This window comes from Halictus rubicundus, chromosome 16 (genome assembly GCF_050948215.1).
Source record: "Halictus rubicundus isolate RS-2024b chromosome 16, iyHalRubi1_principal, whole genome shotgun sequence".
In the NCBI taxonomy this organism is placed as follows: Eukaryota; Metazoa; Arthropoda; class Insecta; order Hymenoptera; family Halictidae; genus Halictus; species Halictus rubicundus.
Window position 1 is genome coordinate 5702046 of NC_135164.1, and position 19052 is coordinate 5721097.

The 19052-nt window shown below is 34.2% G+C and overlaps 4 protein-coding genes across 4 annotated transcripts; 2 read left to right on the top strand and 2 right to left on the bottom strand.

Annotated features, from left to right (window-relative positions):
• Window positions 1–876: 876 nt before the first annotated feature.
• Window positions 877–2386, bottom strand: C12.1 (spliceosome-associated protein CWC15). Its single transcript, XM_076802436.1, has 3 exons — window positions 2101–2386; window positions 1629–1935; window positions 877–1346 (listed from the first exon to the last, which is right to left on the bottom strand). The coding sequence occupies exons 1-3, from the start codon at window positions 2229–2231 to the stop codon at window positions 1104–1106; spliced, it is 681 nt and encodes a 226-aa protein (XP_076658551.1). The 5' UTR covers window positions 2232–2386; the 3' UTR covers window positions 877–1103.
• A 724-nt stretch (window positions 2387–3110) lies between these two features.
• LOC143362010 (dynein regulatory complex subunit 3) lies at window positions 3111–7467 on the top strand. Its single transcript, XM_076801779.1, has 16 exons — window positions 3111–3361; window positions 3529–3725; window positions 3795–3890; window positions 3958–4085; window positions 4155–4323; window positions 4404–4909; window positions 5048–5107; window positions 5225–5357; window positions 5452–5735; window positions 5812–5907; window positions 5957–6224; window positions 6306–6498; window positions 6572–6779; window positions 6849–7097; window positions 7155–7231; window positions 7320–7467. Exons 1-16 carry the CDS (start codon window positions 3246–3248, stop codon window positions 7465–7467), a joined length of 2928 nt encoding a protein of 975 aa, XP_076657894.1. The 5' UTR covers window positions 3111–3245.
• An 11-nt stretch (window positions 7468–7478) lies between these two features.
• LOC143362360 (enoyl-CoA delta isomerase 1, mitochondrial) lies at window positions 7479–9113 on the bottom strand. The gene is made up of 6 exons (XM_076802430.1): window positions 8985–9113; window positions 8752–8873; window positions 8393–8664; window positions 8101–8279; window positions 7892–8013; window positions 7479–7822 (listed from the first exon to the last, which is right to left on the bottom strand). The coding sequence occupies exons 2-6, from the start codon at window positions 8852–8854 to the stop codon at window positions 7662–7664; spliced, it is 837 nt and encodes a 278-aa protein (XP_076658545.1). The 5' UTR covers window positions 8855–8873; window positions 8985–9113; the 3' UTR covers window positions 7479–7661.
• A 65-nt stretch (window positions 9114–9178) lies between these two features.
• Window positions 9179–17122, top strand: Lrr (capping protein regulator and myosin 1 linker 1 leucine rich repeat protein). The gene is made up of 23 exons (XM_076802418.1): window positions 9179–9847; window positions 10100–10197; window positions 10294–10344; window positions 10423–10616; window positions 10723–10900; window positions 10980–11218; window positions 11288–11382; window positions 11461–11648; window positions 11739–11816; window positions 11899–12232; window positions 12486–12882; window positions 12959–13277; window positions 13340–13453; window positions 13538–13743; window positions 13868–13955; window positions 14031–14255; window positions 14357–14377; window positions 14589–14730; window positions 14798–15047; window positions 15268–16049; window positions 16251–16490; window positions 16682–16746; window positions 16966–17122. Exons 1-23 carry the CDS (start codon window positions 9811–9813, stop codon window positions 17077–17079), a joined length of 4455 nt encoding a protein of 1484 aa, XP_076658533.1. The 5' UTR covers window positions 9179–9810; the 3' UTR covers window positions 17080–17122.
• The last annotated feature ends 1930 nt before the right edge of the window (window positions 17123–19052 follow it).

A 19052-nucleotide genomic window follows, 5' to 3' on the forward strand; every position in this document is an offset into this window, starting at 1 on the left:
TTCTTGTAATAATTCAATCGGAACAAGCGCACGCGCTTCCTCCTCGGGGTAACACGATTCTAACATTTTATAAGTTTATACGTTGTGCTGCGTTTTGCTAGAGTAATTGGGAGGAATGAAAAAAAAATACGCCTTTCGTGAGGATAACGCGAGTAAACTTTTATTTTATGAATTGCGCTGTCTTTCGGGTAGTGTAATTGGAATGGAGGAAATAGGGCGAGCGATTCGGTCGCGCTTAGTATCGATCAGTCATACGGCGGGATAGGACACATCTCTTCTCAGAAATGATCTCGAGGCGATCTACCGGCGAACGGTCGTCTCTCTTTGTCTCTGTCGCTCCTTATCGAGCCGGGGCCGGCCCCTTGTGTGTCCCTGTTGCGTTAGTTGGCCAGGTCGGTGCCAGGGAGTCTACCAGCGATAACCAGCTGCGTGTCGCACCGGTAGACTGCTTGCTGCCTCCGGCTGCTCCGGGAACTCTGGGACCGGTTATACTTGACCCAGCGGTTTACACGCGCTCGCCGCCACCAGCACCACCACCGTCGAGGCCGGATCGCACCGCTACCGAAACACGTACCTACATTGTCTGGACAAACTCCAGCACCGCTGTCCTCCTCTCTCCGGCTCTGCCTTGCCTCCCGGCCCCTCTCTCTTTCCCTGTCTCTCTTATTCATCCGCTGTCACACGCATACACACAGCCTCCGGCCGGGACCGATACACATTACCTCAATCCGCTTCGTCCCACTCCTTCCTCCTTGCATCCGAATATTTTTCCGCTTATTTTTACGTCCGCCACATGGTTCTGTATAGTTACTAGAACGACAGAAGGGAACCGAGAGATTAAATACGCCCCGGGATACCTCGGATTCAAACGCAGCGTCTTGAATATTCGTGTTTAATCGAACGTATCTCTCGCGGCTGTTATAAAATAGCGTGATTGAACGACGCGCTTACGCTGCTACCAGTTTACACATCATTGTATATTAGAAACGTGGTCGAATGAATTGTCCTTAAATGTACGGAACACTCTGCCGACGTGGAATTAGAAGTTTTGTCAAGTAACTTAGAGCTATGTACAAATATAATATACTGTTCGCGGTGATTGTTCACTTAACGTATTTTTCCATAAATTTACGGTGGAATTCACTCCGCAGCGAGTCGTTTATGAACATATCGTGCTTCTTCTTGGGCTCCGAACGAGCACAGTTCTTGAACACTACGTCGTCGTCCCACCGGCGTCTGACTTTCATGTCAGTACGAGCACTCTGCGAGGAATAATTCAGCAGAGGATTACCGGAGAGAATGTTTTCCATTCTTATTCGTTCCTCTTCCTGTCTTTTCTCCATTTCCTACAAAATACAAGAACGTATCAAATATTTAAATACCTATAGTTGATATATCTTAACCGTTTTAATGCCACGCACTGTTCAGATTTCATATTGAATAATGCCACGGCGTTTGGTCGCCGTACTCAATTGGTAGTGGGAACATGGTTCAAAATACAGGTGCAATCGCACTGCTTGACATTATTCAACATGATTTTTGAAATGGTCCCTGGCTCTAAAACGATTAAAGAAACATAAAAAGTCTTCTTTATGGTTTTCTAAGTAAAACCACAATAAAAGCTGTACCTTCTTGGCCTGCTCTGCGGCTCTTTCCTTTTTGATGCGTTGTAACTCTGCTAAGAGAGCAGCAGTGTCATCCTCATCGCTATCAGAGTCTGAATCGTCGTCATCTAAAGGATCATCTGCATCTAAACTGGCTGTTGGAACTTGATCAATCTTTTGTCTTTTAGCGCTAGTTGTAGAAGTCTCCCGGGCAGGCTCTATCATCCGTCGATTTGAACTTTTGTCCTTTTCTCTTTCGCGTTCGCGTTCTTCCAATTCCTTGCGGAAATCACGATTTCGCAATTCCTCAATAGTTCCTTGCCCATGCTCTCTGAAACCAAAACTCATTTATATAAGTAACAAGTCCATATTTTATGCATGTGTATCGATGAGTAAGGTTATATACAGTTAATTATCAAAAGAAACGTTAGGATTACGTTCCTAAAATCGAAACAGTCGAATGTACACTTATTGAAAATAATATAAAAGCAAGTACCTGTATTTTAGTTTCGTGTGAGACGGTAAATCTCTGCTGCTGTATTGTTTTGATATAGCGCTTAAATCCTTTTCCCCGCGTCCTTGTCCTCCTCTGGCAGGTTCAAAAGTGGGTCTAGCGGCTGTAGTCATTTTGAATCGAAATTAAAACAAATACTAAAAGTAGTAATGTAATGTTTGTTTTTCTTGAAGCGAGAATTGCAAAAGTTTTTCAAAACACAGCTGATCCCTCGATAAATCGTACGCTTTTAGTCCCGTCACAGACTTCGAATCCCTGTGAACGTCTCGCACAATACAATTTTTTACCTATAGCGCCATTTCATGCAGTGACAAGATGCTAAAACTGTTAGTAAACGTTACCGACATTTAATAAAATAAGAGTGGCGCCATGAGTGGTAAACGTTACAGTTTGGTACTGACAATTCATAGTTTCCACGGATAGATAACGTTTAATTCGCTTTCTGGAGATTGAATTGCTATTTATGTCATAGTTTAATTATTTTTTTGCGTAACATCGATGAAAAAAATGATTTTCAAGAAGATATCATTGTTAGAAGATAGAACGAAATTATGTACAATTTTTAATACAAATATTCTTGCACGTGGAGAAGATTTACATAGTTCAGTCAGGTTCAGTTTTTTATGATATCAGAATGATATCAAGGTGAGAAACATTATCCTCAAAAGATTCCTGGAATTAAATGCTGAGAATTCTCTGTAAAGGAGTGGCATTGCTATCAATAGAGCTATCAACATGTGGTAAGCCAATTTGTTAAATGAAAGACACCAACAAACACCAAAGTTTTGACTTTGGAAGAATTTCGTAAAAAACCATCGAAATTAAGACTTGGTTACAAAAGCACCTTCCAAAACTACACAAATAATAGCTGCTGAAATATAAATTCATAAGTTTATGATAATGGATGAAATCAATAATATGAATCGTCAAAGAAATCATACAGATTCACGTCATACGTCGAAATGAACTGTGGAAAACGTTCCTAGCTCCCCTACTGGACAGAAATGTTACTATTTAGCTTCTTCTAGCGGCCGTTCGTTCTTTCATAGCCTGACGATCATTATTGTGTCGGGGCACTCGGGGCATGTCCTGATCAGGTTCGGTCCGCCCCCAGTCAGGAAAAAGCAATGGCAGGTGACTTGTCAGAAGTGCCACTTGTTGCTTTATCTATAGAGTGCAAAGAAGTTATTTCCACTTTATTAAATCCTCCAAAAGTTATTCCATCCGAGAATGGCTTGCCCAGGTAATTAGTTGATAAATTACAAGAGTATATTTGAGAATAAAAAAGAAAGTTCGCATTAATTTATTCATTTTTGTCATGAATACATAAAATCTGCATTCTGTTAATTGCGTATTTTTATGCATTTGCAACTGTGTTATATCTGTTATGGCTGACATGTAATTTTACAGAGATTGGAGAGGTCTTGCCCATTTATCCAATTTGGGTGGAGAGGTGATGCCAATGTTGACAGGACATCCAGATCCGTCAACTTATATTATAACATTCTGGCAAAACAAAGAGAAGAATGTTACAATTAAAGATTTTCAAGCAGTATTGGAAGAACTTGATAGATGGGATATTTTAGATGACACTTCAGAACTATTTGGTTTGTGTTTAAAATATTATACCTTCCAAAAGCTATTTTTATATAGCTCATTGTACATTTTTGCTATAGAAAGGGATGCTGAAAAGTATTTAAAAGAAGTAGAAAGATCTCTAACAACAGCCAATGAAATTGTAAATGAGGTTGAAGAAAACCTTCTAACTAGAGGTAAAGTTTCCAAAGCATAGTAATTTATTGTAAAATATAATGATATATATCGTTTTCCCTTTAATAGATGATGTCCTCAGAGTACCACAAGGTCTTAATAATCAGAATTATGATGCATTTTTACTGTATGCAGATGAAGATCTAAATTTTGCTACAGAAATGATGAATAAACTAGAAAACGAACATAAATTAAAGGTAAAAAAGTAAGACGAACACATAATGGTAACAAGAAATTATAAGTTGAATCTTTATCTTTCTTTTCAGCTGTGTATAAAAGATAGAGACCTAATTGCGGGTATTACATTTGAGCACGTAGCTGTCATGAGATTAATCTCTGAAAGATGTAACAGGTTAATTGTAATAGTTACATCGAACTTTTTAAACAGTTCGGCAAATAAGTTCTTTTTGAACTATGCTCAAGCGCTGAGCATCGGTACGTCTTATTAATGCATTAACAAGTAAAATTATGTGGTCCTACATTATACCATAATATTACATTTTCCTTAATTTCAGACAAGTGCCAGAGAATGATCATACCGTGCCTATACGAAAAATGTCAACTACCGCCACAATTAAATTATATATCCACAGTAGATTATACTAGGGTAGGTTTGTACGATTTTTGGCAAAAATTAAGAGACTCTGTTCAAACTCCAAATCGAGTGACGGAAAACTTTGTAAAACATAATAGTAAACAACCAGAACCATGGCAAAACCCAGACCATACGAAAAGTACAAAGGAGGACATAGTAGAGTGTTTGCCTAATTCGAATGATATTGTATATGATCCAAAAGATAATAATAATCTAAAAAAAATAAGTAATTCTTTGCAACAATTTATGAAAAAGTTGATTCCAAAACCAGAAAATCATACGAAAAACTATAATCAAATGACAGAATCGGTAAGTTTACCGTCGTTACAAGGTCTCGATCAACTAAATACTTCAATGAACTCTGTGAACAAGAAACCAAAGAAAAAATTTATAAATAAGTATATGAAAAAAGTCTCCGTGAAGTCATAATATATTGTTAATATATTGTTGAAATCAATCTCTGTAAATATCAAATAAAGTATCTGTTATCGTTGTTAATTGAATTCTTTATTCATTTATCGAACTCCAGAATCTAGAGTAAGAGTCCTCTGTAGGAAAATGTAGGAACGTGATTTCGTTGCACGGCAACCGATTAAAATAGGAAAATCAAGCATCGCTTTCACGGTGTATTACGCTATTATATTGATAATAATCATTTATTCATTGATTTGAAACAATAAGAAACGTTGAAAAATGCTCGTCGAAGAAGGCGTACCTACTATTCTCCAAGAATTTGTGCAGCCGCGGACAATAAATAAAAATATGCTTATAAATTTAATAATCGAGCAAGGACCAAAGGGAGAAGCTGGGAAACTTTTCTTCGAGGACGGAATTAATTTAGAAGAAACAAAAGAAATTCGGATAGAATTTCTTAGTACGTGAAGGAAATAACTACCTTAACTACGTTTATATAATTTTACTTGTTACTTTTACTTTTACATTTTACTTGTTATGATTTCCTTTTTCAGATATTTTAAAAATTGATTATCTCTGGGTGATGCCGAATCTTGTAAAGTTGAAATTATCGCACAACATTATTGAAAAAATAGAAAATCTTGATACTCTTATCAACTTAAAAGAATTAGATCTTTCTTTCAATCATATAGATGTAATGGAAAATTTAAATTGTTTAACAAAATTGGAAATATTACTTTTATACAACAACAAAATTACGAAAATAGAAAATATAGATGATTTACAAAATCTTACAATTTTTAGCATTGGTAATAATCTCATAACAGATTGGGAACATGTAATACACATAACAGATACTTTGTAAAAGCACATTAATATTTCTAATATTTATATTTATGAAGTTATCATTTTAGGCACTTTATTTACGGAAATTTAAGAATCTTCGTAGTTTAAATATGGATGGAAATCCGTGTACTAAAGAAATTGGATATTCTGAATACATATTTGCAGTCATACCTCAACTGCTTTATTATCAATATAGAATGGTAACGAATGAAGAACGGCAAAGTGCTGCGGAGAAGCATTAGTAATTACAAAACAATCATGATTCTGGTAAACTGTACTTATTTGCATCTATTTATAAATTCATGTTTATTTCGTCATGTTAGTAGGCTCTTAAATACATTGGAAGAAACAGAAGTTAAAGAGACAGAAGAATTAAGTGCACAGCAAGAATATGAAAAGAAATTAGCTTTTCTTACTACTGCATATGTAGAACATCTCGATGGAGATTACCTATTTCGACAAATGTTTGCCGACGATACAGGTTTACACATCAATTATTTTACCGAGATAGTTGGATAGAAGTAGGACAACAATAACATATATTTTAAAAACATGTATTTAGAGGGTAAAGGACTCACTATGGTGACTGAAGATACTCAAAATGTTTATGCAGAATACGAGAAAAGTTTTATAGTATTATGTCAAGAATTTTGTGAGTTTGGCTTAGAAGAACATCAAAAACGAATCGATGAAATAAATCTTTTTATAACCGCTGTCAATAATGGAAAAAAATCTTCGCAAGATCAGGGTCGACTGTAAATAATTTAAAACTTAAATGAAGGTGAAAAGGATATAAATCGTCAGCATGATTGTCATTTCTACTTCCAGAATCGTAAATGACATAATAACAAAGAAAACCGAACTTCTATTGAGCATTAAACCCTTACTAAGTAAATTACACGATGACGTGGATAATGTTATTCTTGAAGAAATAACAGAAAAAGTACAAGACCTTGCCGACGACTTTAATGACTTGGTTACCGAGGGCTGGTCGAACTTAATGTCTCTTGAAATGGATTTACATGAACAAATTGTAGTATGTTTTGAAATCAAAGTTTAATGTTAAAATAATAATTAATAATAATAATTTATATGTATTTTGAAGGATATAAACGAAGTATTTAGACTGAATATATCAGACATGGTGGATACTTTTTTAACAGCTGCGCGAGGACACTTTTCGCAACTGCGAAATCGTGAAGCAGAATATAATGACACTATTAACGGATTGATCTTATATTATCTAAGTGGTTTCGGAGACGATGCAAAAATACCAAGCCATTTAGTAGATTTATGTGGAGACAAAGATATTTTAGCTACAAATCTTAGTAACTCTCATGAAAAGCATTTACAGGTATAACTTTTCAACTTTCCAAGTTATTGAACATATTAGAGAATTTCTAAATTACAGGCAATTGATGCTAGAGAAGAAATTATGTTAAATCGTTTAAAAAACTGGCTCGAAAATTATATTGAACAATTAGTTGTGTAAGTTTTATGCTTCCCTATTGCATACATATGTATTTATGTACATGTATATGGCCCCTAAAGCTGTAAAATTATTTCAAATTTATAGAGGAGAAAATGAAAGAAATAATCAACAAGTACTGGAAATCTCACATTTCTCAGATTCTCAACAAAAGGAATTCTCTTCATTGAAGTTACTGCAACGATTAAATATAAACATTAGTGACGTGGAAGCGATGGAGGCCCTTGGTGATTAAAATTTAGTAGATCTGATTAATATAATCAACTTTATTATAAAACTATCTATGTAGAAACGGTATAAAATGTTACAAAATTATACTTATCAAGCACCATTAACATATTAATAAATTTTTATAGTATACATTAATATATACAAAAATAGTGAATTTATTACCAACGATATAGAAGTTTGTAACATTTAAAAGTGTCCCTATTTTCGTTTCAACGATTCAATATAAAATTTCAAAGCAGCTTGCGTGGTTGGTGATTGAGAAAACGTTACAAAGTCTTTAGTATCTTTCTCCCGATTTTCTTTCATCCAACGCAGATTGGATTCTCTCAACAGCAGTTTTGTTTTAGACCGACCTAGAGCTATATTAAAATTTTCAAGAATAAATATAATTTCAATTTTCTTTTAAAAGATGAATTCAATGAACTTACCAGGTATATTTTTAAATTCTTGAATAAATTTTTGGCATTTGTTAATTGCTTCTGTCTTGTCAGTAGCCAATTCATCTACAAGTCCAATTTGTAATGCTTCTTTGGGTGGAAATAGAGATCCACTGAATGAATATTTTTAAATCAATTGAAAATACTATTGATATAAATATATCCTCTTATGCATTATATGTTCATTATGAATTAGTTACCGTAAACATGCTAGTTCAGCCTTTCTGTATCCTATTACATCAATATATAGATCTTTAAACATTTTGGGAACTGAAATTCCTAAACGTGTTTCGTTCAGTCCCATAGTATGTTTTCCTTCGACAAATACTCTGTACTCTGTAGAAATTGCTAGAAAGCATCCTCCAGCAGGACAAGCACCCTTTGGAAATAAAAACACACATTAATAATATTGGAAATAATTTAATTGCTTGACTTAAAATAAACACACTATATGTGCATATCATTCTAATAAATAATATTATAAAATAATACATTGATAGCACTGGCTATTGGAACTTCCAAACCGTACAAAGTCAACCAAGTATCTTGTAATGCTTGCCAAAATTCGATTAATTGATTTTCGGTTCGATTATAAAGTTCCAGTAGATCAAGTCCTGCTGAAAATATAGTTGGTAATGCAGATGTCAATATAACGCCTTTAGGACGATTATTTTGAGCATCTAATAAAGATGTTGTTAAAGCGTTTAATAATTCTTTATTTAATCCATTTACGGGTTGGCGCGCCATCGATATCGTAGTAATACCTGTTAACGAAAATATTAATGCAGACAGAAAAACAATTCACAAAGGAAAACAATTGATCATTATATATAAATAGTTAGCACATTTACCTGTACCATCTTCGTGCGTAACATCGATAATTTTTGAACTTGTTGAATAAGCCTTAAACAATGGGATTCGAACAACATTAGATATTCTTTTCACTGCAAACATGATTGATCGAACACAGGTTCTGTATTATTATGACAATAAAAATATTATATACACGAAATAACGAAGACACGTTGTGTGGTTATATACGACAATATTTATTTTATTATAATTTACGTAACTTATACATTACATGAAATTATTCTACGTTTACAGCTGTTAGTGTACAATTGTAACTTGACCCTTGAACAGACAGGAATTTTAGAAATTTTTAAAGATAAATTCGCATGACTATAGCATTAAGAATCATATGATATATATATGTATATATACATATATATATACATATAAGAACACCGTATGAGCATAATATACGTATGTAAATAGTATTTTGTGGGATAAATGATATTTTTAAATTTTTTATCAATTTTGTTATAATTTCTTCAGCAGGAAAAATAAAAGATTATTATATTTTAAGTTTTAATGCAATTTTGTATGTAAATATTAACAAAGAATTGACTATTATAAATTGTCGGCATAAACAGTTTTTTTATTTCGTTTGTTTATAACATTGTAACATATATCTCATTTTTACAGTGTATACATAATCACACACATACATATATATATACAAAATTTAAAAGATTGATTGCTTTATTACTGAATTTTCTATTATTATGATATGCTCGATTTGTAAAAATAACTTATTCGGAAAATATAAAAATTAAATTATATTTTACTATTTGATTTACTATTTTACTGATACGCTGTAAAATATAAAATCGTTTAGAAATTATGAACTGTAGAATAACTGGTAATAATGGAACGGACCGGAATGGAACAGAATGGATTGCGGGCAGGTGCTAATATGGCGGCTATTCTGCTTTATAGTTTCGTGACATCGCCCATTATCTTAACTTTTTTTTAAAGCAAGCTGTAGAAGTTCAGTCATCGGCTGACAGAAAAAACAATGTCTTAAATGGGTCCGGTTATGTTTGACAGATAAACCAATCAGCAAAATGTCAACCAGATCTCAGCTTACGAAAGATTTAAACGGTTTGTCTTGATCGTGAATGTTTACGTTCGTATCGTGGACCTGTCATACTCGTCGAGTGTATATATTACTCATCGATTTAAATAGTCGTTGCTTAACAAAGCTCGCGAAAACTCTGATAATTATTTAATTTCTTTCGTTTAGACGCAAGTTGGGTTAGGATAGAATTTTCTCAAATATTTCTGTCAATTTTCTACGCTTTCGTCGCGCTGCATTGAACAGGTCCCCTTATAAAATCATTTTATTCTTTCCAGAATCGGTGAAAGCATTACTCGGCAAGCATGTCAAGATATTATTAAAAAATGTTGTGAAATTGGAAACAAAGCAGGATAAACAAGAAAATCGTGTTCTAGTGAGTAATAATTAAAGTGTCATAGTAGTTACACACAGAAAAAAATTGTGTAAAATTAACATTTAAATGTGAAATTGTATTTTCGTAATTTTTTAGGTTTTTTCACCATGCCGTCTGTTTCTTTTAACGGCCAAAGTACCTACAAGGGTAAGATCATATTGTCAAGCTTTATTTAATCAGTTGAATTTATGTGAATATTTTACTAATTATCTATTCATTTTTCAGCTCGACTGTCACTTTCATTACTTAGAAATAACATCTATAGAATCCAAAAGAGCAAACCAGTTATTATTAACCGTTGGGGAGAGGTATTACAATTTTACTACTACAGGAGCAGGCGCAGATACCACAGAAGTAGACGCAATGATCGAGGCCTTACATACTGCAATCCGAAATATCTTTCCCACAGTACCATTAAAGTATGTCCATGTAGTACTGTTACATGTTTACTAGAACATTTCATCTATTGGAAATATTTTTTTGAATTTACAAACAATAACATTAATATTGATATTCCTTTTACAGTTATATTATAAGAAAAATAGAAGTAATACCAGCTAGTAGATTGCAAAGTATAAGAGGTAGTGAATTAGCCAGAAGTACAGAGGCAACGAGACACACTGGGCCCTGTGGTGGTTTTTCAACTCAGTATGCGTGCATGTGTGATTTACATGGTGTACTATACAGGGACGAAGTCGCTTGGGTAATATTCTGAAAATGTGAAGAAAGTAATGTAGCATTAGCTATACGAAATTTTATTTGATAAAGTTATCTGTTTCTAGGATGTTGATACTATATACCTCTCTCATGACACAAGAGAATTAAATTTAAGAGATTTTGATCATTTGGATCAGAAAGATTTGGTGCCAATCATTTCTGCCTTGGAATATAATACTTGGTTCACAAAATTACGAGCGTCTCATTTGAAATTGAGTCATGAACCTTTGGAACGATTATTACACGTTATGCGCAGATCTCTCTCCATTCAAGAACTCTATCTGGATAATCTTGGAATTAAGTGGTAAAAATGAAGTGACGCGATATCAAAAATAATTTAGTAAAATGGAACTAATCAATGTGTTTGTTGTAGGGATTTTGCACATAAGTTATCATTAGCTTTAATGTCCAATGCTAACACAATGCTGCAAACTATTGATTTGTCGTACAATACTATCGAAGATAAAGGTAAGTATTGTTCAAGCTAGTGTAGCACAAACAGTTGTGAATGAAAATATAATCGTTCATGATAATATGATTTTTAAGGAGGTGCACATATAAGTGGCCCCATTGGCAAGCTACCTAAAGGTTTACAAAAATTAAACTTGGCACATTGTGGACTAACAGGGAAAGGAATAAGTCAAGTCGCACATGCGTTAAGTTTAAATAGGAGCATGCAGACTAGTCTGCAATATTTGAATCTTTCAGAAAACTCTTTAAAAGATGACATCAATGTAAGTTTTTGCACGAGATTGTAAAATTTGACGTACCAAACTGCTTACTCACAGTTGTATAATTGTAACATAATTGTTGTTTCATTGCAGAATTTGTGCAATTTTTTAGCACAACCTAATAGCCTAACTCATTTAGATCTAAGCGGTACAGATACTACACTAGAATGTGTAAGTATTTAACCTTTGTACATGACAAAGTGTATTTGCACGAACGAATATACATCTACATATTTGAATTGATTTTATACAGCTGTTTGGTGCTCTACTACGGGGTTGTGCAACTAATCTAGTCCATTTGAATGTCGCTCGCAATTCTTTTTCAAGCAAAAAAACCAAAGAAATACCACCCAGCTTTAAACAGTTCTTTACAGCTACACTTTCATTAAAGTACTTAAATATATCTTGCTGCAAATTGCCGTTAGAAGCGTTAAAGCATTTATTACTTGGCTTGGCGTGCAATGAAAGTACAGTTGGTTTAGAACTTGATATGAGTGGAAACAACTTAGGCTCTATGGGCGCACATGTGCTGGAGTCATGTATACATGGTGTGCGTTGCATAGCGTCATTGGATATTTCCGACAGCAGTGAGTATATGCTTATAGCAGGAAAAAAGTTATTGTTAATTGTTAGGGGTATTCGAGGTCTCGAAAATGCCGGGATTCTAGAGAATTTCGAGAACTACATTGTGAGATCGGTTTTGACTGCAGTTCCAAACTTCTTCCGCAAAATATTTTCGAATCGTTTTTCTCGCAACTCTCGGGAATCCCGGTATTTTCATCCCTAATTAATTACTCCGAAGCTTATGAACTACATGGTCCATTAACGTTATTCTTATAGACATGGATGTTGATCTAGCACAAGTAATAACTGCTATAGGAAAGAACAAATCTATAAAACAATTATATATGGGCCGTAACACTGTTAGTATGAAAAGTAAACATATTGCCATTGTAATGGATGCTCTCGTGCAAATGCTTCAAGAGGACGACTGCGTTTTGCAAGCATTGCATTTACCGGATTCTCGATTAAAGTCTGATCTCTATAATCTTATTAACGCTCTTGGTAGTAATACGTGTCTTCATACTTTAGATATTAGTGGTAATCAAATTGGAGATCCTGGTGCAAGATTATTAGCGAAAGCATTGCAGATTAACAATCATTTGAGGGCCATTATTTACGATAAAAATAACATCACGCTCCTAGGTTATACAGACATTGTTCATGCTTTGGAGAAGTACGTATATTTTTTTCTATTAATCATCGCAAATATACTCGTGTATTGTCTAATATACGACATTTTTCTATTAAAGAAATTGCAGTGTGAGACACATGCCATTTCCAATTTACGATCTGCAGCCTTGTATGAAAACCTCTGCCGAGAAAACTGAACAATTAGCCAAAAAAATACAAGATTTGTTACAAAGAAACGTCACACCTTGCAAATACAGCCACGGCCAAGCTTTCAGACTGCAACAAGGTTTTCTATTAAGCTCCACCCAACAAATGGTCGATAGACTGGTTGTACAGACGCAGGATACTATTAAAGCCATTGCTGCTGAAAGCTGTGATGCTAACAACGATATTAATTATGCCACTGGACTTATACAGGACGCGGATAATTCGAAGCAGGTACAGGTTAATGAATGCACAAGCTTCCAGACTATAATTTCATGAAATTAATTTTGCTTTAGCTATTACCGAGATTGCACGAAGTACTTCAAAGACGGGACGAAAATAATCCAATTGAATTGAAATTACATGACATGGCAAATGAGCTCCATAAAGTTGTGACTGTATATTTACAGGTATGCATTTTACGTGATTAATAATATTGTATATTGTCATTTGAAGCGTGGTGATAAACTTCTAATATTTAAATTCAAACACAGGACTCTTTGGATGCAATGATAAAATGTGCGAATGATCAATGTCCAACGATCCTGCAGCAGACGGTAATCAGAGGAGATGAGAGCGAATCGATTGCCGTGGAAGATGACCTGCGTAATAGTTGCAAAGAGAAAAACCAAATCAGTAGCGAATTTATACATACTACTATTACAGAACAAGCTGGAGCAGATATAGTGAACAGAGTCAAGTAAAGATCGTTTACCATAAATAGAATGATTCTTCTTTTACGTCGATGCTATACATTATATAAGATTTTGTACTTTTTACTAAGAAAATTGATTTATCTTGTATTCATAATTTTTTTTTTACAGTGAATTAAACTTAGCCGTTGCTGCTCATGTGTCTGATAGAATAACAGACGAAGTAATTGAATCGCTATCGAGAAGTTACAAGAATTTGGTACGTAAGATGCACAAGAAAATAATTTTCTAACGCAGAAGAAAAATGTTTCAATTTGTATGTCGGTATTATTAGATCGGCGATTGCGATAGTAGAACAAGAAGCAGCACGCCAGATGTACTACGGCCTAGTGCTGGCTCGATGAGCAGTGGCAGTGTCATAGGTGTTACAAGTACAGTAGGTGTTTCTACATCATTAGCTATTGGTAGATCTAGCCTAGCTTCAGAAGAAGATTGTCCACCCGAAACTTACTCGCTAGTGAATTCCATTGGTCAGTGTTCTAGCGATCAATCTCCGATGGTGAGTAAACATGAATCATTCCATGAATAATATCAGATCTGTGTTATTAACAGTAACAGTTAGTAAAGTAACTATAATATCATGGTTCCATGTCTGACTAGAAATTGGATTATTTAAATCTCGTAAGTATTGGTGGAAAATATTTATATGTTTAATGCCACTTATCGTTTCAGTTTATCAAGATTTTGTAATGTACTACAAACAAAGTGTTTTCTTTATTTATATTTATGTTACATTTGCGAGAAAAATGGTAATAGTTTGAATGCCCTACATAAATATAGATTATATTAAAACAATCTATTAGTAGCATTAACAATTTATGTTCTCGTCTAGGCCACGCCACACCTATCGAACAAACGTAAAAGTTTGCATGGAAGAAAATTGAGACCTAAATCTGTGGTTGATTCGGTTGAGGGGCTTTCTGCTGACGATATTCCTGACCTACTGCCGCCATTGCCAAAAAGTCAGGCAGAAGGTTCGTATCATTTCAACACGAGCATTTGATGTGTTCATGAACTTTTAATTAATAACGCGGTTTTTAGCCATTTCAGAAACAGAACACTCTTTGACCGAGTCTTTAGATTCTGTTTCGGAATTGCCCAATACCGTGGGTCAACAGTTGCAACATTTAGTCAAATCTAGACCACGTCGAACAAAAACTAGAGCACCTACGAGACCAATGTTGAGACCAGACCAACCGATGGATGGTCTTGCTCTTGGAGAAGGCCTCGATGTATTCTTCCGACCAACTACGCCGACAACACCTCTTATATCTCCAACAAGCGACGATAGGTAATTAGAGGTGTGCGAGAACTCGGGGTCGAGACGAGTTGGGATTCTCGAATATATCAAAATTTCCGATCCCAAATAAAATTCTCGAACCGTCCCGACCCGACATTTTCGGGTTCCCTCAAACCTTTATAGCAAATCTTTAAGAAGCTGCTATTTATATTGTAGTGTAATTTCTGACTAGAGATCGCATACACATTAATTTGTTTTGAATTAATTGCAGCTCCTTGCATACGTTCCCGACCGATGGCAGCCCGAATTTATCTCTTGCCAGTCATAAAAGTATTCCACCCGATACGGATAAGAAACCTGGTTGTAGTTCACCAATGTTAAAAACTCTCCTCGAGCCAGCACCACGATCACGGTCTAGCGATAATTTGGAGAAGTTTTCTCCGCTCGTCGGTAGGAGATCTCAAGGTGATTCACCATTAACTGCATCCCCATTAGCTCGACGGAATACGACTGATAATGCTCAAAATCACGAAAGAATCGTAGCGAAATCCGATAGTTCTAACGGGACATGTAGTAATAGTTTTGTCAATACGGCTGAGATTTCGAAACGTAGCACGTTGCCAATCGCTGGATCTGGTACAAATTCAGTTAGCTCGCGGGATTCCGATGAGAACGGTAAAATGTTACAACTAACAACCGCTGCAAATTCTTCAGATAGGGATGTATCTCTTGCAACGTCTGTTCCTAAAGATTACGAAAGCAGAAAAAGTTTAACAAAAAAATCGGCCATGGACATGGACAAATCTGCGAGCCAGCCACTGCCCTCCCTCAAACTAAGATCGATTGGTTTCGATCTTAGAAGTCCGACAAACGGCAGCAGTACGAAAAACACTTCCGAAGCATCAAAGTCTCCAGTATTAAAACCGTCGTCTAAGGGAAATTGTTCCACCAGCGATGGGAAAAGTAACGGTGCTCTATCAAAGAGTAAATTAACTCCACCTGCAACAGCTCCGAAACCAAGGCCGTGGAGTATGGCCACTGATAGAAAATCCGGTGAGTTCGAGTGATGTTGAAACAGTATTCTTTAATATTCATTAAGAATAATTGTTTGTATCGCATACATGTAATGTTAAAGTGAGTAACATTCTAATAATCATAAGTAATTAGGATATTTTTCGTAGCAACGATGTAGTACATATTATTGTACTCGTTGTCAATGTAAGCTCACTATACCAGATTCATTTAATTTTATAGGAGAATTTAATTTATTAAGCGATGGTTCTAGTCCAAATACTTCAGCAGGGAATACGCCAGATTCTGGCGATGCTCTTGACGAGTCAACAGATAGTGGTGTAAGTGGTCCCGCTTCGTTGCCACCGACATTATCAGCAAGTAGCACCGCTAGTTCTTTAAGCAATACAAGCGTAGAAAAGCGATCTGTCAGAGAATTGGCAGCTAGTTTAAGCAAGAATAAAACAGAAAGGAAAGAACACGGTAACTCAGAGATTTGATTCTTTACGATGCATGCTCTGTACATACATAGCAACCTTATACATATGCATACGTTATCCGATGCACGCACCACTTTTTATTAAAACTCAGTTTTTTTCTCGCAATATCAATTAATTTGCCAAACTGCATGATCAACCTTTAAATTAAGAAGCTTGCTGTACATATTATTTTAGAGCATACCGCACCTGCAGCATGGAGGTCGGTGCTTCAACGTTCTATCAACCAACCAGATACCAAGGTATAATTTTTTTTATAAATCCATGTAAAAAATTTTGCCGACAAAACCTTTTATAACAGCTTACATATAATTTTTTTGCGCTTGAATCCTATTAATATGAAATGTCGAAATTACGTGTTATTGATGTATACGTATAGAGAAATTTCGGAAAAAGTATTTGTGAAATATCTCATCCAGAATGTGATCGCATATGCTCATAATAATTTATTGTATTTTTAGGTAATGGAAGTGCCGAAAACGGCTGAAGAGAAACGGATAAGTTATAAACTTCGACGTACTTCTTTTTTACATGATTCGAATTTTAACTATGATAACGATGTAGTTGACGTTTGACAATGACTTAACGCTATAGTAATTCGAAAGTCAGTGTCATCATTGATTAGTTGCATATTACCAACGTCTGTCGAAATATTTTATACTGGGCACAAGACTATGCAAAGTTTACGCGTTTGTATTTGTGCCATATAAAGTCAAATACAATGCAAGTGCTGATATGAGAGACTGGGCGTTGTGAGTCTCTATAGAAAGTAGTAATCTATCGTTAAGATGGCATTAAAAATCTTATTATAATTTCTTTTTTTACGAAACTGCACGTTCAACGCAGATTGTCTTAATTATTAGCCGTAAGTATTCGTATTTAAAATCTACTAAAAATTATTTGTTACTTTTACTTCGATAAATTAAGACATTCATACTTCCATAGAAAATATATTTTAGCTTCTACATTCCATCAGATTCTTAGAGAAAGGTCTGTTTAATATTTGCAATGATATTGTTTGAATATTAAACCACGTTATGTTTGTTTTAAAATTTAAATATTTATATACTGTTTCCCTTATGATAAATATTTTGACTTATTTTCTAAAGAAGAAACGCTATCTGTAAAAACTGTTTGTGATTATACAAATACGTATTTTTATTTATGTTCTGTTATTTATTGTTTGGTATTTTTCATACGATTTTATTAAATTAAATATCCTTTTAACTAAATGTTTGTTTAAACGACTACGCCTGAAATTGATATTTACCATTGGAATTGAGAAATGCACAAAGCCAACCTCTAAGAATCGTAAAACATTTGCAATGTGCCATATAATGTTATTACGTAAATCGGTAAATGCCTTTAGTTTCTGTAAAATAAGGACACACTTAAGCGATACTTCGCATGGCAAGTATAATACCATCGATGACGACATCAGTGATTAATATAAATCTAATAGCAAATTATGAAAACATTATACAACACATATACCATATATAAATAATAGTATTGATGTATAAAAGAAGGAAATGATGTAACCAGTAAAAAAATGTTATCGGGTATTGCTATATTCTAAGAATTCCTTTGCAACATTTGTAATTTATATTTACTATTTTATACCTTGTTAAACGTATACCATAAGTAAACAGATTTACTAATGTTTTTTCTGCAATGTGTGTCCTCTTACAAAGGGAGCAGCTTTTTTACAACAGTTTTTTTTGTATTATATAAAAAAATATTGCGAAATATAAGTAATAATCTATCTTATATAAATCTATTGAGACATAGTTTTTTGATAGCGAACAACCTATGTAAATACGAATGTATGTATAAAAAGTTATACACAGGTGAATTAGCAACGATCACGATTTCAGTTTACACAGTCACATGAGTATTTGAATAAGTGTTTGTACCAATATTCATGATTAACAAAATATGCAGGGTGAGTCGCTCAACGTTACGATTTAAAATTACTTGTAAATTGTTGCACCATGCGATCCCGTTGATGTCACTTTTATTTAAAATGTTTCTTCCTATAGTTAATCATTTACAAGCAACTTTTAGTGGTCTTGTTAGATGAGTCACCTTGCATAGAGATTGTTATATACATGTATGTCGTTTCCTTACACATATCTAGAAATATGTACTAGATGACGATACTGCATGTTAAACTGAATTTATTTTTTGTTTGATACTATTGAAGACTAAAAAACATGGGTTTTTCCTAATGCATTGATCTTAACATCTAAATTTATAAACGTCACAATTCTTCTCGACTAATCAATCATGCAAAATCTACAAACAAATGTAAATTAGACTGATAAAACGTTCTCGTCGAGTAATATATATATATATATATATATATATATATATATATACAATACTGTATTAAATCGATTTAAAGCATTAACATACAATGCAAATAAATCAGTATCACAGAAAGTAGTTACTCCCGAAGTTACTTAATGATCGAAGATTGCGATTATATGTATTTATAATTTAAATATTGCAATGATAAATAATATACTATTTGTAAACAGGTATG

Coding starts and splice junctions, on each gene's coding strand:
- C12.1 (XM_076802436.1), bottom strand. CDS start 2,231: ATGACTACAGCCGCTAGACCCACTTTTGAACCTGCCAGAGGAGGACAA. Junction 1,936..2,100: donor CACACGAAACTAAAATACAG/GTACTTGCTTTT, acceptor TTTTGGTTTCAG/AGAGCATGGGCAAGGAACTA. Junction 1,347..1,628: donor CCGCAGAGCAGGCCAAGAAG/GTACAGCTTTTA, acceptor TGTATTTTGTAG/GAAATGGAGAAAAGACAGGA.
- LOC143362010 (XM_076801779.1), top strand. CDS start 3,246: ATGGCAGGTGACTTGTCAGAAGTGCCACTTGTTGCTTTATCTATAGAG. Junction 4,910..5,047: donor AAAAAGTCTCCGTGAAGTCA/TAATATATTGTT, acceptor AGGAAAATGTAG/GAACGTGATTTCGTTGCACG. Junction 5,108..5,224: donor AATCAAGCATCGCTTTCACG/GTGTATTACGCT, acceptor GAATTTGTGCAG/CCGCGGACAATAAATAAAAA.
- Lrr (XM_076802418.1), top strand. CDS start 9,811: ATGTCAACCAGATCTCAGCTTACGAAAGATTTAAACG. Junction 11,219..11,287: donor GATAATCTTGGAATTAAGTG/GTAAAAATGAAG, acceptor TGTTTGTTGTAG/GGATTTTGCACATAAGTTAT. Junction 12,233..12,485: donor ATTGGATATTTCCGACAGCA/GTGAGTATATGC, acceptor TTATTCTTATAG/ACATGGATGTTGATCTAGCA.
- LOC143362360 (XM_076802430.1), bottom strand. CDS start 8,854: ATGTTTGCAGTGAAAAGAATATCTAATGTTGTTCGAATCCCATTGTTT. Junction 8,665..8,751: donor TACGCACGAAGATGGTACAG/GTAAATGTGCTA, acceptor TTTCGTTAACAG/GTATTACTACGATATCGATG. Junction 8,280..8,392: donor CAATAGCCAGTGCTATCAAT/GTATTATTTTAT, acceptor TTATTTCCAAAG/GGTGCTTGTCCTGCTGGAGG.